This window comes from Sinocyclocheilus anshuiensis, unplaced genomic scaffold (assembly GCF_001515605.1).
Source record: "Sinocyclocheilus anshuiensis isolate Anshui unplaced genomic scaffold, SAMN03320099.WGS_v1.1 scaffold1102, whole genome shotgun sequence".
In the NCBI taxonomy this organism is placed as follows: domain Eukaryota; kingdom Metazoa; phylum Chordata; class Actinopteri; order Cypriniformes; family Cyprinidae; genus Sinocyclocheilus; species Sinocyclocheilus anshuiensis.
Genome location: NW_015539924.1, coordinates 256,064 through 282,356, shown reverse-complemented (window position 1 = coordinate 282,356; position 26,293 = coordinate 256,064). Strand labels below are relative to the sequence as shown.

The following is a 26,293-nucleotide window of genomic DNA, read 5'->3' as shown; positions in this document are numbered from 1 at the left end:
TTTTACTTTTGCACCAAACTTTGCACGTATGGGTAATGGAAAATGTAAATTTAAATACAGAAATACAATGCCATTTTGAATATTGCGTTGCCATTTTGAATATCGCATTGCCATTTTGCATATTGCATTTTAAATTGAATTTCGCTACCTATATGCTTCGCAAAATGATTCACTGTTTCGAAGCGCTCGAAACACCACACGCTGGTGACGCCTGCTGGTCAAAAGTGTGTAAACGCAAAAAAACTCAGGCTAAAACATGCATAAAAAAGCTTTTAAAGCCCATTGCAAATGTTTTATTGAAAGTATACTACATTAAATGCAATAAAAATAATAAAATACCATTAAATATGAAGTGTCTGTATGATATGTGGTTTTAAAAATATTTTATATTAATTTGCAGGCTTGCTTTGTTTGTTTTATGGACAGCTTCTATATAGAGGCCGTAAGAGACTATTATCTATTTCTCATTCTTTTAATTACACAAATGTCTCGTTAAAAATGTCTACAAATTGATGAAGCTGATCTGAGATCAGCTTAAAACTATAGACGCTGGTTCAATGTTTCGCCTCTGGGGGGCGATCTCAATGAACTCGCATGATTCACGGGTTTACGGCCATCACTACTCTGCAGTGGGGACGATCTGGTTGGCAGGCAGCAGGAAACCGTAGAAGCCTGTATCACGCAACTCAAAGGCAAAGGAATATCTGATGCCAGTATTGTAGGTCCAATCGATGCTTCCACCACTTGCTTGGTCTGAAATATAACAGGCCAGTATCACAATCAGAAAACAGTCAGAAGCCATATCTTACTCAAACAGAGCATGCAGTCTACTTACAGATAATTTTGCAGATGCTTCCAACTTGGTATCTGGTCATAGAGGGAGGTGAGTTCTTCGATTGCAGCTGTGCCAACAGAATGCTACAATAAATGAAAACAACAACACAAAATATTAACAAGAAAATACAAAAATAAATAATAAACACATCCGACCAGATTATAAAAAATTTAAATGGATATGAATTGACTTACAAGCTCAGACTTGTCAGGAACGTCTGTGCATGTGTAACCATAGGGATACATTAAGAGTTGGGAGTAAGAGTGCATGGAGATGGAGGATTTGAAATTGCCGAGGCCCATGATGAGGTCCACAACGTTTTTCACTTTGACCTCAGAGTTGGCATAGGGCCCGTGATAGGAGTCGCAACAGGGGTCCTTGCTGGCTCCGGGACCTGGCAGAACATGCCTACAGTTACTGTATATTGTGTAGCCTACTATTGCAACAAGACGATGATATCTACATACCGCCAAAACCAGCATCCCAGTTCCTGTTGGGATCAGCACCACGGCAGGAGGAGCCAGAGTTCATGGAGCGAGTTTTACGCCACATACGGTTCTGAATGTAGAGAACATTTTAATGCATATTTGCTTCATGTTTTTGACCGTTACATTAAGTGATTTTTGGAACAATAATTATTGTATGAGAGGTCTTAAAAATTTGCATGTCAAGACCTCAGAATTTAGTTTATTTTTTGGTACCAGCCTGCTTCTTACTAAAGTATTTAATCCTTATAAATAAAGATTAATTTAATGTTTATCTTCAGATTTATACATCTACACATCTATACAACACATTGGGTAGAAAAACATTTAAAATAATATTTATTTAAAAGCCTATATTTTTAATGGTACATTAATAGTACATTTATTTTGGCTTTAATACAATGACAATATAAATTGCATTTATTTAATTTAGCCATTAATTTTGTCATACCAATTACTATTTTTAAAGCATCGGACAAATCATTCTGTTTATATACAAAAACTATCAACTATTTGTGTTAAGTGAAATAAAGCTGAAATCAACTGAAACATAAATATGAAAAAATGACAAATTAAGAAATTAAAAATGTTGCCTTGGCTAACTAACTGAAATAAAATTAATGAAATGATTGACCGACTAAAACTGGATTGAAAACTAAAACTGGACTAAAAATAAACTAAATCTGAAATAAACATAAAACTACATAGCAATATTTATTAAAAAGTAAAAGTAATGAAATGACAAAAATGCATATCAGAATTACTAAATATTCAACAAAATTAAAATGAAAACTGAAAATGGAACATGATCTTTACTTAATATCCTAATGATTTTTGGCATAAAAGAAAAATCGATAATTTTGTCCCATACAATGTATTGTTGGCTATTGCTAAAAATATACCCCAGTGACTTAAGACTGGTTTTGTGATCCAGGGTCACATTTGTTCGTGTTAGAAAAGCTTATCATCATTCTTATATCATGCAAATTGTTTTCTTGTCCATGTACCTACAGTCTCCAGGTCATGATAAGCAGCAAAGTTGAAACTCTTGGAGCTGCATTACCAACCATCTCTGCTTTCTCCTCGTCCAAAAGTTCCTGAGACACAGAAAAACCTTGTATGTTACAGTTTTATTTGCAGAATTAACAGCTTTCATTCTGGGACAAAACGTAAATTCTAAATAGCTTTACCATGTAATTTCTAGTGATATTGATTTGATTGATACATTTTGCACAGGCTGATCATTTCAGTTCTTGTTTTTGATCTGTATTTTACACACCTGCACATGGTGTCAACAGGCCACTCAGTTGAGAAGCCATGAGTCCAGAAATCCAGCTAGAGGATCACATATACATATATATATATATATATATATATATATATATATGCAATAAAAACTGTTGGTGTTCAAGTGAAAACTGAAATATGTCAGCAGATATAATACGGTCATACCCCAGATTCCACGTCACCTTCCAGCTCCTTCAAAGCATGAATGTGGCTTTCAGATTCTGCATGGATTCTGAGAACTTGGTCTCTATTAAGAAAGAAAATAAGACAATTATACATTATGAACAAGAAACAAGGCTGACATATAGTAATAAGTCAACAAAGAAAAAAGTATCTGAACGTACCCATTAAAGAGCTCCTCGCAGTGAACTGCTGCCAAGAGTGCACAGACTGCTAGATAGAGTCTCATGTTCTCTATTGATCTCTACTGTAGGTCTCTTTTAGGGAGAGCTGCTTTTATACATTCAGAAACATATGTTGAGTTCTTAGTAATATCAGTGCTGATGCAGGTTGATATGATTATTAAGCAACAACAAGTGTGTATCTTTTCCAGGTGAACATTGCTGCAAATTTCTCAGGGCTTCTAAAATTAGGTGGGAAACCATTCAAAAGGTGACACAGTTTAAAGAGATTACATTTCACACAAAAATGTTTTCCATAAACCTTCGTCATCATTTGTTCACCCTCAAGTGACTAAACCTGAGTGAGTATGTAAAAAAGTGAATATGGAAAAAATTACGTCTATCATTCTTCAAAATATATCCAAAAATAAAATGTACAGTATACATAGATTTTATTTCCAAAATAGTTTGTCTGTGTGGTTGTCAAAAACCAGGAGGAGAAGAACTGCTCAACTGGATTCAGAATTAGAGAGTATGGGGGAAACAATACTATCATGAATTATGGAAGGTTTTAACACTTAAAAACCCTCAAAGAAAGTCAAAACAAAATGCTTGGGTCTTACAAGTATGTTTATTTTTTTTTACTTTTATGTGTGTATACATGTTTCCTTAGCATTTTCAAACAATGTTAGTTATAATTCAGTTGCTAATTGCTATCCTTTAAAGGATAAAATGAAAATTTGAAATGAATATTTTGTTATTATTTACTCAGGTCTCAGGCCTCTGGTTGTTCCAAATCTGTATGAATTTTTTCCCCTTTTTTTTTTTGAAGAAAGAATGTCATACTGTTTTGTAACAACATGAGTGAGAGTAAACAATGACACAATTGTCATTTTCAGTGAACTATCCCTTTAAGACCAGTATTGGATGGTGCATCAACCTACTGGTTATATTGTTTGTTAGTCTATTATAGATTTAGACATCACGAATAAATCACAGACATTTTATTTTGTGTTTAAACTGTGCTTAAAATATCAAGACAGTTCATGGGTAGGTAGTCATTCAAAGAGGCGCCAAAAGACTTGAGGTTACACAAGACAAAATGCAAAAGATTTGACCCCAAAATACTGATATTTATTTTTAAAATAAATAAATAAACTGCCATAAAAGTTATTTTATAAACCTGAACACTGATCATCACAAAATGTATCAGAGAAATCCGCCAAAAAAAAATTTGACTGAAGAGATGGGATTTGGGATGTAACAGATCTCTGTCAAAACTGAGTTATTGAAGCGTAATATCTGAAACGACACACGTTTGAATTTTTTTAATACACGAGTTTCACAATTTGAGTTGAATTACTGAAATAAATGAACTTTTCCACGACATTCTAATTTATTGAGATGCACCTGTATATCCTCTGGGACCTTTACTGAAGCTTTAGTACATTTCTCTCAGTAAGGGTGATCACAAACATATTGCATAATGTATCTGAGAGCAAACCACGTCTCCCTGGCAGTGGAAACGATCTGGTCGGCAGGCAGGAGAAATCCATATTCACCAGTGTCACGCAACTCGAAAGCAAAAGAATATTTGATGCCACGTAGGTAAGCCCAGTCAACACTTGCACCGCTAGCTTGATCTGAAATAAAATGTGAATTTTGCAATACTGAGACAACTTTTTATTCCTGGATATTACATAGATATCACAACAGTTTTACAAAACAAGAATGACACACATTTACTGTGTAGCATAGGACTTTCAATATGATCTGTAAATCAAACATTTTGTGATACTATTCTTCAAAATATACAAAAATATACAAAAGCTGTCACTGGAGTGGCAAAAGGTACATCTTTGTATCTTATTTACCCCTAAAGTGGGAATAGTTTACCCAAAATGAAAATTTGCTTTGGAGAAAGTGTTATATATATAACCAAATATAACCACTTCCACAATCTACTTACCAATAGCGTGGAAGATGCTTCCAACTTTATAAACGGTGCCATGCCAGGAATTGAGGGCTTTGCTTGCCTTTGTGGCCACATCATGCTAGAAAAAAACACACAAAAAATATCACTGTAAGATCATTAAACAGACAAGATTCAGACGAAGACTAGAGAGGTTTATGGGAGTAGATTTTTTTTTTTACCAGTTCAGTCTGGTCAGGAGCATCTATGCCGATGTAGCCATACGGATACATTAAGAGCTGCATGTAAGAGTGGAGGGTCATGAAGGATTTGAAGTTGCCGTGGCTCATGATGAATTTTGCAATGTTTTTCACTTCAATCTCAGATTGAGCAGAAGGACCGCGGTAGTCTTCAGCGCAGGGGTCATCGCTTGCTCCAGGACCTGGAGAATATGTAGACACATTTAATAAAGCAAAGTAATTCGGATCTGTTGAAACAAGAGAAAATGACAATATGAATTTACCACCAAATTCAGCATCCCAGTTTCTGTTGAGGTCGATGCCGTGGCATTTGGGGTTAAAAGTCGCAGACCGACTCTTACGCCAGAAACGGTAAAGCGGCTGAGGTAATGTTAATTAGTAATATTCTTTATCAATATATGCAATATTAAAAGCTTATAAAATGCTTCTAAACATTTATTTGTGCTTTAGGCAAACCAGCGAATGGCTGCTTACACTGGAAGAGCAGCGTGTGAAGACATATCCATCAGGATTGGCCACAATCATCAAGTAAATATCCATTTTACTAAGGATACTGGGCACAGGGGCACGGTTTTCCTTAAAGTCTTTGGCAATCTACAGAGTCAAAAAATTCAGAATGTTAAAGATTGGTTTTATAGCTTTATTTTATGTAGACTTTTATTCAATCACCTCAGAGGACCTATTTTTCTTCTTTCAGATTTGGCTGACTTTGTAATTTTCTTGAGACTGTTTTAGCAACTTGTTACTCTGTACTTGATTTGTCAGCACATTGGCCCAATGTTCAAACACTAAGCACAGTCATGTTTTGTTTATTTTGAAGTCAAGCTAAGACATGAATGCTACTATAAACTAGTTTCAGAGTTCATTGCTGCTGCACAAGCTCCCTTTGCTTAAAATAAAATAAATGAAACTAAATATAAAAAAATAATAATAAAATAAAAAATATGAAATTACGTCAAATAAAATAAAAATAATAAAATACAAGATTTTGGTAAAAATTAATTGGTGGGAGTTCTGTTTGCTGAAAATTAGAAAATAAGAAAACAGCTCTGAATGTACTATGACAAACAGACTGAAACAAACACTAAAGCTATCATTCTTCACCAATCTCACTCACCCGGTCAGCAAGCCACACTGCAGTAGCATGAGAAATCCACTCCCTCGCATGGATTCCAGCATCAATCCAGATTGCAGGTTTTTTCACTCCATCAGTGCTGAACTGGATGCATTGTACATATATAACAAATCAGATAGTGGTATGTAGATATCTGAGTCTATAATCATATCATCTGTTTACCTTCAAGACATACATGGAACGGTTCTCATAAGTGCTGCCAATCTTCACTTTAGAGATCAGTTTAGAGTGATTTGCAAGGGTGTCCATAAAATTGTAAATCTGAAAGGAGTAATAAAATAGTTCCTAAGGTTAGAAATATTGTTGTGCATGTTTTTTTGCAAAAGTCAGTCGATGTACTTACAGTCTCCAGGTCATGATAAGCAGCAAAGTTGAAACTTTTTGTCTTGCTTTCCATTTCCGCATTGCGAACCATTTCTTCTCTCTCTCTGACCAAACGTTCCTGAGACACAGAAAAAGTTATGTATTACTGAAAAATCACAACTATTGAAATGTATGGGATTATAATCAATGGTTGATCTTCTTCTACAAATTGTGTAGTTTAATAATCTTATTTTGTATGTAGATTTTTGTAAATAACTCACCTGCACATTGTTGATTATGACAGTGAAAGGGATGTTGTTTTTCTTGAGGAAGTCCTTGACAGCATACAGACTGGAGTGAGGCACACGGATGTCAACAGGTTGCTCAGTAGAGACGGCATGAGTCCAGAAATCCAGCTAGAGGATCGCATAATACATATTCCACAATCTGAGAGATTTCCATGTCAAATTGCACATACAGTATATGATCAAACTAAAGCTAAAGTATGTCAGCAGGGATTTAACAGATACCCCAGAATCCACATCTCTTTCCAGCTTTTTCAAAATCTGAATGTGGTCTTCAGATTCTGCATTAATTCTGAGAACTTGGTCTCTATTAAGAAAGAAAAAAAGAAAATTAGACATTACAAACAAGAAACAAGGCTGGTATGGTAATTAGTCATAACAGATGGAAAGGTACCTAAACTTACCCATTAAAGAGCTCCTCGCAGTGAACTGCAGCCAGGAGCGCAAAGATTGCTAGATAGAGTCTCATGTTCTCCTGTTCTGGGAATGATCTCTACTGTAGGTCTCTTTAATGTAGAGCAGCTCTTATACACTCAGAAGCCATTGAAGTTTTATCCTTTTACAGCTCTTCTAACTATATGATGACTTGCATACTTAAGTGACACCCTTGAACTTCCTTTAATATATTCAGAGAACTGCTCTAGGTTGAGGCCTGAGTTGTAAAGTCAACTGAAAAGTGTGAGGCCCTTTCCTCTCGTGCATTGTATGTATATGTATATATATATATATATATATACAACATGTTTGAACAAAATGAATCCAAAGCAGGCTCAATTAATTGGAATCACAACATTATTGATGCATAAGTATACTGGGTATGGAAATTGTTTTTTCTGAAACTGGTCTGTATCTATCTTTGCCTTCTGTAATAACGGTGTCAGCTGAGACACAACAACCACTTCCTGATAACTATGACACTTCAAAATGCTGATGAAAGTATGCCAGACCTCTCGATGGTAAACCCTACTCTATGGGCGACATACAGAGACTGTAAGGACTGATCAATGGTGAACCATACATACTTGTTAAAGCACATTGCAAAACCCACTCTCCCCTGAGAAGGAGAAAGGAATCACACCAGTGATGCACAATCACTTAAAGTATTAATGTGAAAACTTGCTCATCTTATAACACTTCTTATAAGTTAATAGGTATAGCTAACCTTTCTAAGGGCTGCCAAAAAGACTGTTGAGGTTGAACAAGACAAAATTCAGCAAATCTGACCCCCCCAAAAAATGTTTTTTTTTAATGTAAACGTTATTGTTGAAATTTGAACACTAACCATCACAAAATGGATTTGAAGAATTTGTTTGCATTGTGAATAAAGATAAAGGACTGGATACAAATTCTGACCTCTGTCAAAATTGAATCAAGGCATTTTGGACATTGCTGAAGTGCAATATATCAAATGACACATTTCTAGCATTCTCTGGGACCTTTATTGAAGCTTCATTACATTTCTCTCAGTAAGGGTGATCACAAACATATTGCATAATGTATCTGAGAGCATACCACGTCTCCCTTGCAGTGGAAACGATCTGGTCGGCAGGCAGGAGGAATCCATATTTACCAGTGTCACGCAACTCGAAAGCAAAAGAATATTTGATGCCACGTTGGTAAGCCCAGTCAACACTTGCACCACTAGCTGGTTCTGAAAAGAAACATGCATTTTGCAATACTGAGACCATTTTTTTTTAACTCTTCAGTCTTTTCATGCAAATTGACCTTTCAAATCAACACATTCTACCATAACAAACCGACGCAGAAACAAATTCATCAATATCTTCAGTGGCCTGAGGGTGATTAAACTGTCACATTTTCATGTTTGAGTGAACTCTTCTGTTTAGGTACATATTAGTACTTTTTGAAAGGGTACCGCCAACTTTTGTACCATTTTGTCTGAGTGTGAATGTGCTTTACTTGTTGTTTTGCATGGACAAAGTTTTCAAGATCTTGAATATTCGTCAGTAAGTATTGATAAATAAAGCACATTGTTGTCTAATTAAGCATACTTATTATTTTGGTAAATAAATTTAAAACCAAAGTGGAAAATAGACCGTAGCTATATAGCGTTTGAATGAGAAAAGATGAATGGATTATTTATGAATCATGATTATGATGATCATAAATCTTGCCGAATATGGTCACTGAATGCAATTTGTACTAAAATGTATTCAGTGTAATGTAAACCAATGACAAAACCATGCATAGTCTAGAACACAGACAAAATAAAAATAAAAGTTCTTAACTAGCATCAGTAGTATGAAGAACCATGGAACCTTTTCACTGGACAAAGGGATCTTTATAGTGAAGAATCCTAAAGATTTTTTTGAACTATAAAGATTGTTTAGATTATTAAAATCTCTAAAAATCATTCTCATTACTGCAAAACACAATTTTAGTAATCAATACTTTTTAAATGTGATATTCCATGTCTTGGTAAGTGGTTAAAACAGATCCACTTCCACAATCCACTTACCAATAGTGTGGAAGATGCTTCCAACTTTATAAACGGTGCCATGCCAGGAATTGAGGGCTTTGCTTGCCTGTGAGGCCACATCATGCTAGAAAAAACACACAAAAAATATCACTGTGAGATCATAAAACAGACAAGATTCAGAAAGCCAAGGAGGTTTATGGGAGTAGATTTGCTTACCAGTTCAGTCTGGTCAGGAGCATCTATGCCGATGTAGCCATACGGATACATTAAGAGCTGCATGTAAGAGTGGAGGGTCATGAAGGATTTGAAGTTGCCGTGGTTCATGATCAAATCTGCAATGTTTTTCACTTCAATCTCAGATTGAGCAGAAGGACCGTGGTAGTCTTCAGCGCAGGGGTCATCGCTTGCTCCAGGACCTGGAGAAAATGTAGACGACATTTAATAAAGCAAAGTAATTCAGATCTGTTGAAACAAGAGAAAATGACAATATGAATTTACCACCAAATTCAGCATCCCAGTTTCTGTTGAGGTCGACACCGTGGCATTTGTGGTTAGAGGTCGCAGACCGACTCTTACGCCAGAAACGGTAAAACTCCTAAAGTAATGTTAATTAATAATATATGCAATTACAAAAGCTTATAAAATGCTTCTAAATATTTATTTGTGCTTTATGCAAACCAGCGAATGGCTGCTTACATTGGGAGAGTGTTTAGTGAAGACATATCCATCAGGATTGGCCACAATCATCAAGTAATGAAACAGAAATATCTTACATTTTTCTGCTATTGTTTCTTTTTACAGAAGTACACTCAAAATTAAACTATTCAAGATCTCATTTCTCTATTTTTCACTGTACCCTTTTCTACCCAATGTGAAAAAAAAACTCCAGCAAAATCAGTTCTCTACATAAGAAGCCACTGGTACTTATATTTTGTTATTTTTCAGTGAAAAACTTGAGTGGCAAAGATAAGGCTTTGTAGCATTTTAATTTATTGTGTACTCAACAAAATCATTTAAAGAAGCATTAAAAAATATTAGGTCAACATTATATAACCTACAAGGAATTTTGTCCCGCAGAGGAACATATAATAGAAGGACAAGGCCTCCGCTGTAATGTCCAGCAGTCTCTTCACAAGTAGAGACTGAGATTTACTGAGACGAGGACTAAAGCAGCCGCCAGAATAGGTCAGCAAACACTTTTTTTTGCTGTTTAAATGGTGGTAATCAGCAGTAGAAAACCAAAACATAAATTTAGATGATACAGATACATCTCAACTTTGATTCAGGTCTCCTCTCAATGGAAGCCCGTTTTTGCCACAGAATAAAAAAAAATGTAAAAGGTAATTGCGACTTTTTATCTCACAATTGGGATTTTTTTCTTGCAATTTTGAGAGACAAACTCAAAATTGTGAGATTTAAACTCACAGAATTGTGAGATAAATTACCTATTTTATTTTTTATTCAGTGGTGGGGAAAAAAAAACAGAATTGCGAAATGTAAACTCAGAATTCAGAGAAAAAAGTCCCAATTTTTATTTGTGCTTTATGCAAACCAGCGAATGGCTGCTTACATTGGGAGAGTGTTTAGTGAAGACATATCCATCAGGATTGGCCACAATCATCAAGTAAATATCCATTTTACTAAGGATACTGGGCACAGGGGCACGGTTTTCCTTAAAGTCTGTGGCAATCTACAGAGTCAAAAAGTTTAGAATGTTAAAAGGATGTTAAAAAAATGAAAATAATAATAAATTAAAACATTTACATAAAAGTACATAAAAATAAAATAAAAGATCTTGCTAAAACGTTCATTGCGGCTGCACATGAGCTCTCTTTCTGGAAAATTTAAACATTTAAAAATAAATATTAAATAATAAAAGATCTTGTTACTGCACATACCATTTAAAAAAAATAAAATGAAATAAAATCTTGCTAAAAAGAATCTCTAAGCATCCATTTATTAATGGACCTTTTACCTGACAATTGGCATCTTAAACAGATGGTTGTTGAATTTTTATTTATTTTTTTTTAAATGGAGCTCATGTATAATAGCAAGTAAACAACAAAAGCTAAATGTGTTGGCAAATATCATATTTCCTGTCAGAAAAGAAAAATAAGAAAACAGCTCTGAATATACTATGACAAACAGAGTGAAACAAACACTAAAGCTATCATTCTTCACCAATCTCACTCACCCGGTCAGCAAGCCACACTGCAGTAGCATGAGAAATCCACTCCCTCGCATGGATTCCAGCATCAATCCAGATTGCAGGTCTTTTCTCTCCACCAGTGCTGAACTGGATGCATTGTAAATATACAAAAAAATCAGGTAGTGATAGATATCAGTCTGTAATCTGAGTTTATAAGCATATGACCTGTTTACCTTCAAGACATACATGGGACGGTTCTCATAAGTGCTGCCAATATTCACTTTAGAGATCAGTTTAGAGTGACTTGCAACAAGGGTGTCCATAAAATCGTAAATCTGAAAGGAATAAAAAGAAATTCAGATGCTTTGTTAGGTTATAAATATGGTTGAACATGGATTTTTGCAAAAGTCAGAACATGTACTTACAGTCTCCAGGTCATGATAAGCAGCAAAGTTGAAGCTCCTGGTCTGGCGTTCCACTTCTGCATTGCGAACCATTTCTTCTCTCTCTCTGACCAAAAGTTCCTGAGACACAGAAAAAGTTGTGTATTACGATTACTTTACTGAAAAATCACAACTATTGGAATTTATAGGATCATAATCAATCGCTGATCTTCTTCTACAAATTGCGCAAAGGCTAATAATGTTATTTTGTGTATAGATTTCCATAAATAATTCACCTGCACATTGTTGATTATGACAGTGAAAGGGATGTTGTTTTTCTTGAGGAAGTCCTTGACAGCATACAGACTGGAGTGAGGCACATGGATGTCAACAGGTTGCTCAGTAGAGACGGCATAAGTCCAGAAATCCAGCTAGAGGATCGCATAATACATATTCCACAATCTGGGAGATTTCCATGTCAGATTGCATATATGTGATCAAATAAAAATTAAAACATGTAACAGCAGGCATTTAACAGATAGCCTACCCCAGAATCCACATCCCTTTCCAGCTTTTTCAAAATCTGAATGTGGTTTTCAGATTCTGCATGGATTCGGAGAACTTGGTCTCTATTAAGAAAGAAAAAAGACATTTTAAACAAGAAACAAGGCTGATATACATTAATAAGTCATAAAAGAATAAAAAAGTATCTCTAATTACCCATTAAAGAGCACCTTGCAGTGAACTGCTGCCAAGAGCGCAAAGACTGCTAGATAGAGTGTCATGTTCTCCTGTTCTTGGAATGATCTCTACTGTAGGTCTCTGCTCTTATACACTGACAGACATATGTTGAGTTCTCAGCTGATGCAGGTTAATGTGACTTTTGTCACCTGATGCAGCCAACTTTTGTAGGTGTATCTGCTCCAGGTGTGCATTGCTTTGTGTTTCTCAGTGAAAAAAAAAAGAAGAAGAAGAGGGACAAAGAAAAGTTTCAACTCACATCAAATCCACTTTATAGCGTGTATAAATCAAGAGTGAAAGATACTAGTCTTCAGAGCTGCTCATGAAAAGGCCGAAGGTCAAGATTATCTGGGTATCCGCTAATTGACTTAGTCTCAAACTTAAATATATTTAGCATTATTTGGATTTGAATCAATTCTTTAAATGTGCAAACAATGACAATCAAATGCTTGCCTTTAAAAAGTCATTCTGAAATATATGTCTACAAAAGTAGGGTACTAGGAGACATAGCATGTGGTTCAACAGGGTTTCCCATTGTGAAAATGACCTTTTATAGTAATATTTAGTCTTGGACATTTAATAGGATTAAATATGTTTTCTTACAGTTGTTCACAATTACAACTTTTTAAGAATTAATAACCTACTGCACATAGTAAGTCATAAAGTCTGTTTGAAGTCAAAGCTCAAGAAACAGATAAATGGGCGGAGCCTTAACTCAGACGTGACGCTTCAAGTCACGTGACCCCTTCATCCTTGTCAGCTGACGCTTGGCGGAACTGTAGTTTTAGTCATATAAATAAAGCAGTGGATAGATTAGTTTAGTAGTTCCAAAGTTAGTTTTAAATATTTCCTTTGATAAATCTCTCTTAAGATCGCAGTCAGCGCCTTAAAAACACCAGCCATGGCGCTCAGCGATGCCGCCGTACAGAAACAGGTAAGAAAACCAGAAGTTCATAAGCTAAGTTTAGAGTTGATTTAATTAACCATTATATTACAGATCAGGTATTGTAAATTATAAAAATGTCTGTTGTAAGTCTCATGACACGAATAGCTGCACTTTTGAAGTCCCATGACTTTTATAACGAAACATTACAGGCACAAATCTGATGCGGTACGTTTAGGATACACATTTTATACTGTATATGTTTTATAAACTAATAATAATAACTAATAAAAAAAATCAACAGTGTCATTATTTTGGCATAATCTGAACTGATATTTAGATAATTGTCATAAACATTTTTTTAAGAATGTGAAAGTGATTGTCTCGTTACTTTTAAATCACGTTTTAAAACTCATCTTTTAAAATCAGCTTTAATCATAGGATTGCATTTTAATAACGCTGATGCTGTTTATTATATTTGTTATGAATTATATATTGTTTGTAAGGTGTGCTTAAGTGTTTTGAAAGGCGTGTGTAAATAAAATGCATTATGTTATTATTATTTATTGTCTTGTACTTGTAGCTAGACATCTCTTTATATTCCATTCACTTTGAGGAGGACAAAGGCACCATCTCGAATCTAGATTGCATTAATTAATATTGTGTGAGTGTTTAATGCTGTGTATTATGAAGCCAAAAGAGGAAATCTCTGTCCTTCAGTTGTCCAGCACACATCCATGGACTTTCCCAACAGCACTGATGAAACATTTTCAGTCTCATTTCCCCATCACTATCTACCCTCATCGCCTTTTATTATATTACATCACCTCAATGAAGGATCAGAGGGGCTGGGAAACTCTTACATTGTAATTTAACCTGGCTTTGCTCTTTTATTGACACCGATCTCCTTGCATCTCTCCAGATCAAACACATGATGGCCTTTATTGAGCAGGAAGCCAATGAGAAGGCAGAAGAAATAGATGCAAAGGTAAAGTATTAATGCAGTGATTAGCATAAGTGCATGAATATGGTCTGAATTTGTCTAGAGCATCATGTGTCTTGCGGCTTGCAGGCAGAAGAAGAGTTTAATATCGAAAAAGGACGACTGGTACAGACTCAGAGGTTGAAGATAATGGAGTACTATGAGAAGAAAGAGAAACAGATTGAACAACAGAAGAAAATGTGAGTTTTGGGTTCTTTAAATGAGTAACATGAGACCTTTAGATTATTTAATAACGTCTCGCCTCCGTTCAAATCCACAGCCAAATGTCAAATTTGTTGAACCAGGCCAGACTGAAGGTACTCAAAGCCCGTGATGACATGATTAAGGTATGATGATTATGTCATTTTGACATTTCTATAGTTTATACTTTTATAGAATTGCAAGAAATCTCACCTTCGTCTTCCTCATGTGATTCTTTGCAGGATCTCCTTAATGAAGCACGACAACGGATGGCCAACATTGCCAAAAACCCAAATGAGTACCCAACACTGCTGGAGGGGCTGGTGTTACAGGTCAGCTGATTTCTACTTGAAATAAATGCTGTTCTTTTTAACCTTTTATTCATCAAAGAATCTTAAAGTATCACAGGTTCCAAAACATATTAAGCAGCATAACCGTTTCCAACATACTGTACAGCAGATAATAAATCAGCATATCAGAATGATTTCTGAAGACTGGAGTAATTGCATATTTAATACAGATTGCTTGTTGCTCATTACAATTATTTAGTATAACATGAATATGAGATGTTTTTTTTCTCTCTCTCAGAAATCAAGTCTTGTCTTCCAGGAATATGCCACTACATGCGTTTAAAAATATCTCTTTCTTGGTATTATTAAAATACTGTATTTGAAACAGAAATATCTTACATTTTTCTGCTATTGTTTCTTTTTACAGAAGTACACTCGAAATGTAAACTCAGAATTCAGAGAAAAAAGTCCCAATTTTGAGATGTGTAAACAGAATTCTATAGGAAAAAAAGTCAGAATTGAGATATAAACTCAGAATTGTGAGAAAAAGTCAGAATTAAGAGATATAAACTCAGAATTCTAAGCAAAGAAATTGTGAGATATAAACAAAATAAATATTGTCAGAATTGTGAGCTATAAACAGAATTGTGAGAAACAGCCGCAATTAATTTTTTAATTTTTTCATCCGATGGTGGAAAAAAAAAAAAGAGTTGCGAAATGTAAACTCAGAATTCAGAGAAAAAAGTCCCAATTTTGAGATTTAAACTCAGAATTTTGAGGAAAAAAGTCAGGATTAAGAGATATAAACAGAACTGGAAGATGTAAACTCAGAATTGTGAGAAACAATCATAATTATCTTTTTTATTTTTTCATTTGGTGGCGGAAACAAAAAACAATTGTGAGATATAAACTCAGAATTCAGAGGAAAACGTCAGAAGTGCAAGATATAAACTTATAATTGTGAGACATAAACTTGGAATTGCAAGAAAAAAGTCAGAATTGCGAGATGTTGCCTCACAGAATTGTGAGATAATTACCTTTTTTAATTTTTTATTTGGTGGCGGGAAAACAGAAGAAAACAGAATTGTGAGATGTAAACTCAAAATTCTGAGCACAATTCTGACTTTTCTTTCTTAGAATTGCAAGGAAATAAAGTCTGAATCGTAAGATAAAAAGTTACAATTATCATTGTTTTTTATTCCTTGGTGAAAATGGGCTTCAATACCTTTCTAAATACACATCGACCCTGTTCACAACCGATTATCACGAATCATGTTGGCTTAAAACTGATTGTAGCTATGGGCTTTAAAGACATAAAAACAATATTAATTGGACAAAAAACCCTGCCAGATTAGTCGGAACAGGACCCTGTCTTACCTAAAGAACCCTGCTTGTAGTTTTTCGGTACTTAAACATGGTTAGTGTGCAATATAGGCTTTTATGTTAGCTTTACACAACCCTCCTCTGTTCTCCCAAAGTGTCTGAACCTCCTTTGGTTGGGTATGTGAATTTCCCTCCATATTTACCTCATCGTAAATAAAGTCGGGGAGCTTCCTTTATCATCATTTTATCTTCTTTTAGCCACGTCTTCCTTCATCTCTCATCTTCATCCCTTGGCCCATGTAGAAACAGTACTGTGTGTATGATGACTGAGGTAATGTCACCTGCCGCTATCCCAGCAGCCCCAGCACGTGCTCGCCGATGCCCAGGAAATACACGCCCTGAGCGATGCCAAAGAGCGGAGCGATGACCAAAGCTCGACATGTTGCTCCTTTAAGAAACGCGGATGGTCCTTCTCGTTTTAAAACGCGCCTGTGAAAAGATTGCCATATAAATAACATGATACATGAATATGGAAACTGTATAGTACCATATAAGAAGTCAATACATGCAAATATAAAGCTTACTGTACGCAGTCGATGATGCCTCTGTAGGAGTCCTCTCCTTCCCCCTTCTGTAAGGTCTGTAGACGGGTCTTTATAACTGAAAATGATAAATATTAATAGATACATTAATTCATATTTTTTTAAATATTTTTATGATTTTAAGATCTGGTTTCCCAAATGCAGGTTATAACAGAGCTGCACAGTAGTTAGTATGATTCATTTCCAAGAATTGTTGTTTTGCAAACAGTTCATTTCAAAGAACTGTTTAAAAAAGAAGAAAAAACTATTTAGCAATTCTTTTGAAGGGATGGTTAATCCAATATGTGGGTCAATGGCTACCGTCAATTGAAAATAACTTCTTGTGTTTATCAGATGACTAAATTATCCCTTTAAATCATGATGTTATTGTCATATGTTCCCTGACATACTACATTCTCTAAAACCATATACAATTAATTTAATTTTTTAATGTATTATTCTTAAATGCAGTGCTAATTGCTTGTTTATTCAATTATTTAATATAAAAAAGAAAAACATTCTCTGAAATATGATATTAAAGCCACATGTAGGATATCTCGTTTAAGTTTTATTAAAAAAGGTATTTATTATAATTTAATTTGTCCCAATTCAGCTTGTCGCAGCACGATTCACTTCATAACAAATGTAAAACTCTAAATAAAAGTCCAAATCTGAATAAGTCTACACTGAACAAGTCAATTTATCAAGTCAAGAACTAATCAATTTATAAATACTCAATTTACACTTGTGAATTTTTTAATAATTAAAAAGTATTTGTTGACTCGAGAATACGCTATAAATAATTCAGATCCATGAACAAAATGGTCAGATCAGTTTTGTAAACCAGTTCAACTGATTCATATAAAAGTTCTGATTCCAAAAAAAACAGATTTGTTTAATAATCAACATTGCTACTGTATAGGTTCCCTTGGGGAATTCCTGTGTTTATGGCTGATTCGTTTAAAAATACCAAAAATAGAAAAAAACTCAAATTTCTAATTTTGAAGCTGTTGGTTTTTTTAAATGTTAGTTAAACATTAATTAGATGTTTCTGCATAAGGACTTTAAGCACATAAACTTTAATTAGTGTCTGTGTCGTGCTGTATGCTCTCCTTAAAAAAGTTAGGACTAATTAAGTGTTGAAAAACTGGGTGATAGATTTCCTGTATTCTATTTATGAGCTGCTAAACAATGTAATGTTGCAGACAGTACTGCCAAATCTTCAAATAGAGACACTGAAGCGGCTGCCAGTGTTTCCACTGTCCAAATAATCCTTCTGTACCCTTCACTGATGTTTTAGGTGACAAAGAATTGTCTCTCAGACGATACAATAGATGTAGAGACGAGCTATAAACAGAACGCTTTCTGAATAGAACTTGAAAGCAGACTTTGCATGTTCTTCAAAGCAAATGAAATGTTTCAGTTTACACATCACAGCAGGATTCTTCCACAGCACATAGGCTTCACTAATTAATCACTCAGAAACAAAAGACTCATTCTGTGCCTTTATGAAACGCTGGGAGTAACCTAGATAGGGAATAGTTTGGTAAAAATGTAGCCTACTCATAATTCATCACAAAAAGATATTTTTAAGTGATTAATTCGATTAAGTTTCAGTACTAGAAGTAATCAGTACTTTTTAAAGAAATGTTAAAAATATTTTGAGTACTTGTGTAAAAGACTATAGAAGTACAAAAATGAATGTATATGTGTAAGTAACTATTTGTGGATACATCTGTTTAGTTCTTTTTTTTTTCGCTAACCGACAGATACAAAAAATGCAGTGCTGTAAAAATGCAGTAAAAATACTACAACTATAAAAAATGTGTTAATAGAAATAAGACTGAAATAAAATAAATAATAATATTTAATATATAATACTTATAAAATAACAAATATTAGGTAAGAAACTTAAACTAACTAATAAATAAACAAACAAACATACAAACAAAAATAGTAAATGTTTCTTTGGCAACTAACTAACTGAAATAAAGTTGAGTTGAAGTACTAAAATAAAATAAAAAATAAATAAAGCTAAATATAAATATAAAATAAACTAATAAAAATGACAAAAGCACCTAAATTACTTTAACAAACTAAAATTAAATTGAAAACTGAAAATACAAAAATAAAATCAAACTCAATATATTCACAAATAGAATATTATATAAAATACATATATTGATAAATATATATATATTTATTTATTTAGTGTCTGTTAGCCATACAAAAACCATAACAACTGACTATGAACACCCAACAGTTTCTCAGCAGCGCAGTAGTAGTGTTGAAACAGGATTAGCCCTGATTTTTACAGGCTTGGACGGCTCTGACTAACTGAATGGGACATTTATCTGCGTACATTTCCAAAGGAGAGAGAGCAAACTGTGTTCCTCTACTCCTCTCTTGCCTGCATCTCACCGTCCAGGGGAGTGACAGCTACTGCCGCCACTGAGCCAGCCGTGCAGCCAGCCACGAAAGACTGCAGGAAGGGGGCCCGCTCCTGGGGGTTGCTATAGCGATCCTCAGTGCGGCCCACGGCGTTGAGGTTGGCGAACAGCGGGAAGTAGATCATGGAAAACGGGACGTCCCTGCATAGAGAACAGACACAGCGCCACAGAATGTAGACATAGCTGCAGGACGTTATTGATGAGTCGTGATTGATTGCGGTGTCTGATTAGTTTTAGTCTGTAAATGTAAAACGTGAAAGTGTGAGTGTAGAAATATAATTTAGGCTGTGTAGGCCACAGACTAGAGACAACAGATTGAGTTCTGATTAGAATTCCGTTAAGAAGAGAATTCCGCCTACGGTTAATTAGAAGCTATGAATAACAGATCAGAACTGACAGCTGGCAGGTTACATCAGTTCAGCTGGGATTACATCACAGACTGCGGGGGAGGGGCTGTTTGGATAGGTGAGTGGGTTTATTTGTGTGGGAGGTGTTAAAGGTGAAAGGTCATGTGACATATCCATCCTTTTGTAAAAAAAAAACAATGCGTTTGCTGAGAGAGCAATCACTTAAGTTAGTTAAGACAGCACATCACTGAAGGTTTGCAAAATGATCTAGATGTTGATCGGCTAACATAGCTTAGTTATTTGACTTAAAGGGATAGTTCACCTTCAGTTGGCCCCTATTGACTTGCATAGTGTTTTTTTTCTATACTATGGAAAGTCAGTGGGGACCAGCAACTGAAGGTGAACTATCCCTTTAGGTCAAATAACTAATCTATGTTAGCTGTTAGCAGATTCTGTTATTATTTATAAGGGTGGCATGTGGTCCAAATCTTTATGACTTTTTTTCTTCTATGGAACATAAAAGGTGACATTTTTAAAGAATTTCTTGGCTTCTGTTACAATATAATGTAAGTGTATGATAATTGGGCTCTCAAAAGACAACAAAGAATTTCATAAAAATGTCCATATGACTCATGCACTATATCCTAAGTCATACAATAGATTTGTTTGATGAACAAACCAAAATTTAAGTTGTTATTCTATTAAAATCTTCAGTAGGCATGTCCGATTCACGAATTAACACCAATTTACACCAAGGACGATAATTCAAATGATAAAGTTCCATATCATAATTATAATGATTATGACACACAGTAAAGATGTCATTGGAATCACTTCAGAGCAATTTTTTTCAACTTGTGAGTAATAAAAACATAGACAGCCAATCAGAACCACTCAATTTTAAAGAGCTCAAGCATTTAAAGCAAAAGAAAACATACGACTACTGTATACTGATGTAGACACTAATCTAGATATCTTCATAGTTAATATTCTTGGTGTGAACGGACCACCATAAAATTAAAACGGACAGTTTTGTTTTATTTCATTTTATTTTATTTTAATCCAATATTGCAGTGTTAATTATAAATGATTCATCCATGCACAACATTATTTTAAAAAATTCTGTCAGTTCATTTAAATCAATTCCCTATGGACAAAAACAAGTCATTTTTTTCTCATTCAAGGAGTGGTTTCACTTATACAAATATATAGGGAAGAAAGATGATCGCAACTTCCATTTAATGCAGACTTTGATCTGTCTTATGAGTCTGATCTTTGCAATTAATTTGTTGATCTAGTTCACAAAACCAATTTGAACGATTTGTGTACAAATCAGACTGATTCGATTCTTGAATTCTAACTGATTCAGTGAACCAGTCATAAAGGCTGACTGGAGGGAAAGATTTGAATGAATAACAATTTAAAATAGAGTCTATTCATGACTAAATGATGATTTGTATTGCTTCAGAAGAAGCACATGAGTCCTGTGAATTACTTTTACAGTGCTTTTGGTTTCTTTTTTGACCTTGAAAGCTCCATTACCAATATGTTCAAAATTGATCCTTTTATGTTCCACTGTAGAAACAAAGTCATGCAGGTTTGGTGGAGTAAATGATGACAGGATTTTCATTTGTAAGTGAAGTACTCCTTGAAAACATCAAAAACATTCCTTATAGTCCATATTACTATTGGTTATATGACTGATTGTCTGTTACCTCATCAATGTAGCACCTGCTCCCTTATAAAGTCCCCTGAGGCCTCGGGTCTTGAGTAGCTCCAGGGTGATACGGGTCGCTGAGGGTTGAGGAGGGGCGTTGGTGCCCGGCTGTGCTGCCCGAGAGGCAACCAGCGAGGGGGTCGGACTAGTGGCAGAGGCAGAGGCAGCGACAGTCCGCTGAGCAGCTTGTGAAGACAAAAGTGGAGAAGTTACAACTCATATCTTCAATATCATCTTTATATTTTATCTTGTAGTGTAATGAAACTGGAACTGCTGTTCGGTGGACACCATTCTACTCAAACAGCTTATTTCTGGCTAACCTTTGTACTTAGTAAGGCATCCTAAGATAGAGACCTACATACCTTGGATGACACTCACGGGAGCATAATAAATACACTTACCCAACCTTCCAGCATCCTGCAGTTGTATTTTTAGCATTTCCATGGGGGTGGTGACTACCACCTGACAGGTTCCAGCTCCACAGCCCGCAAGGATTTCCCCCCACAGAGCTAATTTTCTGTGGGTGACAGATACAATGACAGATGGGGCAGATGAGAGCATGATCATTATTGCATTTACCAAAGAAATAATTGCTTAGATTAGTCAGCTGGTGACCTAAATGCCTCTGTGGAATAGCTTATAGATAATGTTTTCTAAGGTCTTTGTTAAGAAACATAGTAAAACAGTTGCCTGCACTGTTTTCCTAAAACTGCTATTGAATCCACACTCTACTGAGCCAGTTCTTTTCAGCAGATGAGAAACATCCAGCACAACACAACCAGTACAGCCCGACACTCAAACAATTTACTCTAATTAGCCAATTTATTTTAGTGAATCAGAAACATACAGTGCAACCAGTGAGGTTCGATTTCTAAACAATGACTCTAATGAGCCGATTCATTTTAGTGAATCAGTAACATACAGCACAACCAGAGCAGTCCGATTCCTGAACATATGACTCTAATGAGCCGATTCATTTTAGGGAATTAGAAAAATACAGCACAACCAGAGCAGTCAGATTCCTAAACATGACTCTAGTGTGCAGATTTTTTTTTGGTGAATAAAAACATACAGAGCAACCAGAGCGGTCCGATTCCTAAACATGACTCAAATGAACTGATTGGTTTTAGTGAATTAGAAACATACAGCACAACCAGAGTGGTCAGATTCTTGAACATATGACTCTAGTGTGCCGATTCTTTTTAGTGTATCAAAAACATACAGTGCAACCAGAGCAGTCCGATTCCTAAACAATGACTCTAATGAGCCGATTCATTTTAGTGAATCAATAATATACAGCACAACCAGAGCAGTCCGATTCCTGAACATATGACTCTAGTGTGCAAAATCTTTTTAGTGAATCAAAAACATACAATGCAACCAGAGCAGTCTGATTTCTAAACAATGACTCTAATGAGCTGATTCATTTTAGTGAATGAAAAACATACGGTGCAACCAGAGCCATTGTGTTCTACAGTAAAATGAAAGTCATACAGGTTTATAACAACATGAAAGTAAGTAAATGATGAAAGAATGCTCATTTTTAGGTGTATTATTCCTTTGATTCCAATGTGACCGTTCTTTTCAGTGAATCAGAAACATACAGCGCAACAAGTGCAGCCCGATTCATGAATGAATTAGCCAATACTTTTAGTAGATCAAACACATACTGCTTTCAACTAATTGTGAGATTTAATTTAGTATAGCTTTTTTAGACAAATATCATATGTGGGAGTGTTGCAGAAACCTGTTTGAAACAGTCATTATTTTTTTCAATTCTGCTAGTGCTGCAGAATTTTTTTCTTTATATTTTAAACTGTAATGAGATGCTTGCTTTTATAAGTGGTTAAAAAGTGGTGGTTACCCATCTTTGGAGAGCTTCTGTCTGAAGACATCATTGGCAGCCAGTTTAATGGCTTTCTCTGGAGTGACCAGTGTAAGATTCACAGCTGCACCTGAGGAAAAACACCGTAAAGTGAAATTCTGAGAACATAAACATAAGCAAAATATCCCAGAACATGTAAACAATTAAAACTATTAATATTTGAAATAAAACTGTCCTCAATAACAGCAGGAATGTGCAACATGGTGGTAAATTAAATTTTGATTTTAATTTTGAGTCAGTACAAGTCAGCACTAGACAAGAAAAGAAAGTTCATACCTCGGTACATGCCAAAGTAGCCCTCCATTTTGATCGTCTTTGCCAAACAGTCCAGCCTTCATAATAAGACAGAAATGTTCAACATGATTAATTAAATACTCCAATCTGGTTGTGAAATATCCTAATTGAAATATAATGAAATCACAATTCATTATAAAACAAATGCATTATAATGTTGTATTCTATTCCTTATTAATGTAATTTAACAACCAGAAAAAATCTCTTAAACACCGAAACCGAAATGTTCTCTATGTCTGTGTATAATGAACAGCCAAATTAGACATTCACAAAGAATTCTTAGAGGAGTGAGTAATGTGCGGAAGAAAGAGCTTAAAACATAGCAGCCTGTCTCTTGCCCACAAACCTCTTGGGTATTTTGCTTGTTACATAAGTGTACAAAGAAGAAAAGAGCTCCTTACGCACCATCACTACAAAGAGTACTTCTCTTCATCTCAATGTTATCACACATGCATAAAGATATCTTAGAGCAAGCTACTTAAAAAGGGATGAAAAAACATTTGGGAGCGTGAACAGATCAAAGATGCAAAAGCATCAAGACTCAAGTTGTTTTGCATCTTCTGAGTCATTCAGTAAAATCCAGACAAAGTCCTCCGCCCAGAGTAAATCACTAACACATGCTGCGTTCACGATTCACTTTATTTTAGTGAAACCATAAGCAGTTGTTTTTTAGATTCAGAAATGTTTTTAAAAACTGCACAAAAACAAGTACACACAGGGCCATAAGAACTTTTAATGCAATGCAAAAATTTCATGGATGTTAAAGGATCTTAATGCAACCACAGATTCCAATTAAGAACCTTTATTTTTAAAGTGTACCTTCAAATCAAGAGACCCCAAAACAAAGTGGGGGATAGTTATTGGATCTCATAAAGATGTTGAACTCACATTCCACTATAAACACGAGCACCCTGCTGGTTTTGGAGGCGGGTCTTGGCGAGGTCAATGGGAAACACGCAGGTCACTCCCACCAGTCCAGCCACGCCCCCATTAATCAGCTTAGCAGGGAGGCTGTGAACACCAGGAAACAAACACGCACATGCAGGACAAAAACCACACACAAAAACATGTCGATATAATGGCTTAGATGGATCTCAAATGGTATATCCGACATCAGAGGAAGTGGAAAATTTACCTCACTTTCTTCTCGGCCATTTTGGCCACACTTTAACTGATTTCCTCCAATTCTTCTCTCTCTGCTGCAAAAGTGTCAGCACAAACCATCCACGACCCACCCGGCCAGCCTTCTGGCACGGTGTGCCAACCTTCACACCCTTCCTTTTAGGATGAACAGCCACTCTTTGGGAAAAATAAATCACCTTGGAACTTGTTGTTAACCAAGAAACAAGAGAAATACAATTCAGGATAGCTGTGACTTTTTAGAATAACACGCAATATTTCTGCAATAAAAATAGACTTTCCATTGCTTGCACACTCACTGATTTTACCCTCTGAATAGTGCTTTTCTACGGTGCACAAACAGAGAACATCCTCCTTCCTAAAGTCTCTCTAATCTTGCTGCTAATGAGGTTGTGACCTCTTGAATTAATCTAGAGAAGAGAGCTAACAGGTGAGGGGCTTATCAACAAGATTTCCTGTTCTTCAACACAGTATCAACGTTTGTAAAAAGATGCAAATATAGACATCTTATAGAAAATATTATGTCAGCATATCAGTGTTTTTAGTTTTCTAGAGTAGATGAATGTAAAGTATTGTAAACTTTATTTGAGTAGTTGACACATTTTTTTATTCATAATTTTTCTGGTGAAAATTTACAAGTATAAGGAAATCTCTATATCTTCCTGTAATTTTTAAAAAATATTTAAAGTAATGCTTTATAAAAAGCTTATAGTAGTTAATGTTGGTTACTGCATTGACTAACATTAACTAACAGTACAGTGGTTACAGTATTCATTATTTTGATTTAATTTATTATTATTTATATCTCAGTTAACATTAGATAATAAAAATACAACTGTTCAGAGTTAGTTCATGTTATCTTGGTTCCATTAAATTATATTAACATATACAACTTTTGATTTTAATAATGTACTGTTACTATTAACATTGACTAAAATTTTATGTTAATAGTTTTTGATTGTTTTTGATTGATCAATTTTGATTGTAAGTTCATATTAAATAATATTATTAGTAAATAAAACCTTATTGTAAAGTGTTACAATATTTAATCATTTAAATATTCTCACAATTAATAAGGTGACATAAACTGCAAACATAACAATTACAGAAATGAATTTGAAGTTTAAAATAGTTTTGAATGGAAGTCAAACCACTGAAGCCACTTGAAATTTTGTCAGCTACTCATTACTGCAGGATTTCTTTACACTTTTTCATTGGGTCACTCTTTTTCTTGCTTTCTCTTTTCCCTCGCTTGTCCTAAAGTCCCCCTCTCATAACCTTACTCTCGTGTATGTTTCCATTAACTCTCACCTCATTTGGGGTACCATTCTCTCTTTTCCTCAGGCATACTCACATCCTCCCTTTTCTCTGTCCCTCTCGCTCTGTCTTTTCTGGAGCCCAGTGGCATTCTGAGCATGCCTTTCTCTTCAGCACTGCTTTCTTTCAACCCTATCAGCTCTATTCATACCCCTCCACTGCCAAAACACAGACAAGTGAGATCTGGCCCCCCTCCCCATCCTAAAGTGCTCGCTCACTAAGACTTTCCACAACTACCCCAAACAGATCCCCCCTCACGCAAGCCTGCATATTTGACCAATTCACAAGTTTGAGAGAATGATTATCA

General features: G+C 35.2%; 4 protein-coding genes and 1 pseudogene across 4 annotated transcripts; 1 reads left to right on the top strand and 4 right to left on the bottom strand.

The window, feature by feature from the left end:
- Positions 1-583: 583 nt before the first annotated feature.
- Positions 584-2,639, bottom strand: LOC107686664 (carboxypeptidase A2-like; annotated as a pseudogene).
- A 1,764-nt stretch (positions 2,640-4,403) lies between these two features.
- LOC107686634 (carboxypeptidase A2-like) lies at positions 4,404-7,341 on the bottom strand. The gene is made up of 11 exons (XM_016483698.1): positions 7,268-7,341; positions 7,089-7,170; positions 6,840-6,974; positions 6,599-6,697; positions 6,418-6,516; positions 6,238-6,339; positions 5,595-5,714; positions 5,384-5,480; positions 5,103-5,302; positions 4,918-5,002; positions 4,404-4,591 (listed from the first exon to the last, which is right to left on the bottom strand). Exons 1-11 carry the CDS (start codon positions 7,330-7,332, stop codon positions 4,404-4,406), a joined length of 1,272 nt encoding a protein of 423 aa, XP_016339184.1. The 5' UTR covers positions 7,333-7,341.
- Positions 7,342-8,294: 953 nt separating this feature from the next.
- On the bottom strand, positions 8,295-12,655 carry LOC107686633 (carboxypeptidase A2-like). Its single transcript, XM_016483697.1, has 11 exons — positions 12,556-12,655; positions 12,383-12,464; positions 12,132-12,266; positions 11,878-11,976; positions 11,686-11,787; positions 11,498-11,599; positions 10,874-10,993; positions 9,802-9,898; positions 9,520-9,719; positions 9,343-9,427; positions 8,295-8,514 (listed from the first exon to the last, which is right to left on the bottom strand). Exons 1-11 carry the CDS (start codon positions 12,618-12,620, stop codon positions 8,327-8,329), a joined length of 1,275 nt encoding a protein of 424 aa, XP_016339183.1. The 5' UTR covers positions 12,621-12,655; the 3' UTR covers positions 8,295-8,326.
- Positions 12,656-13,300: 645 nt separating this feature from the next.
- Positions 13,301-14,983, top strand: LOC107686663 (V-type proton ATPase subunit E 1-like). Its single transcript, XM_016483748.1, has 5 exons — positions 13,301-13,510; positions 14,382-14,447; positions 14,532-14,641; positions 14,722-14,788; positions 14,885-14,983. The coding sequence occupies exons 1-5, from the start codon at positions 13,478-13,480 to the stop codon at positions 14,981-14,983; spliced, it is 375 nt and encodes a 124-aa protein (XP_016339234.1). The 5' UTR covers positions 13,301-13,477.
- Positions 14,984-16,335: 1,352 nt separating this feature from the next.
- LOC107686630 (mitochondrial glutamate carrier 1-like) lies at positions 16,336-24,853 on the bottom strand. The gene is made up of 9 exons (XM_016483693.1): positions 24,665-24,853; positions 24,418-24,540; positions 23,512-23,567; positions 23,215-23,305; positions 21,752-21,867; positions 21,349-21,535; positions 19,258-19,427; positions 16,840-16,915; positions 16,336-16,744 (listed from the first exon to the last, which is right to left on the bottom strand). Exons 1-9 carry the CDS (start codon positions 24,682-24,684, stop codon positions 16,603-16,605), a joined length of 981 nt encoding a protein of 326 aa, XP_016339179.1. The 5' UTR covers positions 24,685-24,853; the 3' UTR covers positions 16,336-16,602.
- Between the last annotated feature and the right edge of the window lie 1,440 nt (positions 24,854-26,293).

Bases quoted from the DNA above. Each gene is read 5' to 3' on its own strand.
- LOC107686633 (XM_016483697.1), bottom strand. From the start codon at position 12,620: ATGACACTCTATCTAGCAGTCTTTGCGCTCTTGGCAGCAGTTCACTGC. The intron at 11,788-11,877 runs GTAAGTACATGT...TATTCCTTTCAG, and splicing joins CTTATCATGACCTGGAGACT to ATTTACGATTTTATGGACAC. The intron at 9,720-9,801 runs GTAAATTCATAT...CATTTTCTCCAG, and splicing joins CTGGGATGCTGAATTTGGTG to GTCCTGGAGCAAGCGATGAC.
- LOC107686663 (XM_016483748.1), top strand. From the start codon at position 13,478: ATGGCGCTCAGCGATGCCGCCGTACAGAAACAG. The intron at 13,511-14,381 runs GTAAGAAAACCA...GCATCTCTCCAG, and splicing joins ATGCCGCCGTACAGAAACAG to ATCAAACACATGATGGCCTT. The intron at 14,642-14,721 runs GTGAGTTTTGGG...TCAAATCCACAG, and splicing joins ATTGAACAACAGAAGAAAAT to CCAAATGTCAAATTTGTTGA.
- LOC107686634 (XM_016483698.1), bottom strand. From the start codon at position 7,332: ATGAGACTCTATCTAGCAATCTTTGCGCTCCTGGCTGCAGTTCACTGC. The intron at 7,171-7,267 runs GTAAGTTTAGGT...CTTTCTTAATAG, and splicing joins TGCGAGGAGCTCTTTAATGG to AGACCAAGTTCTCAGAATTA. The intron at 5,715-6,237 runs GTGAGTGAGATT...TTGACTCTGTAG, and splicing joins CAGTGTGGCTTGCTGACCGG to ATTGCCAAAGACTTTAAGGA.
- LOC107686630 (XM_016483693.1), bottom strand. From the start codon at position 24,684: ATGGCCGAGAAGAAAGTGAG. The intron at 19,428-21,348 runs GTAACAGACAAT...TTCTCTATGCAG, and splicing joins GCAGGTGCTACATTGATGAG to GGACGTCCCGTTTTCCATGA. The intron at 16,745-16,839 runs GTAAGCTTTATA...ATCTTTTCACAG, and splicing joins GGCATCATCGACTGCGTACA to GCGCGTTTTAAAACGAGAAG.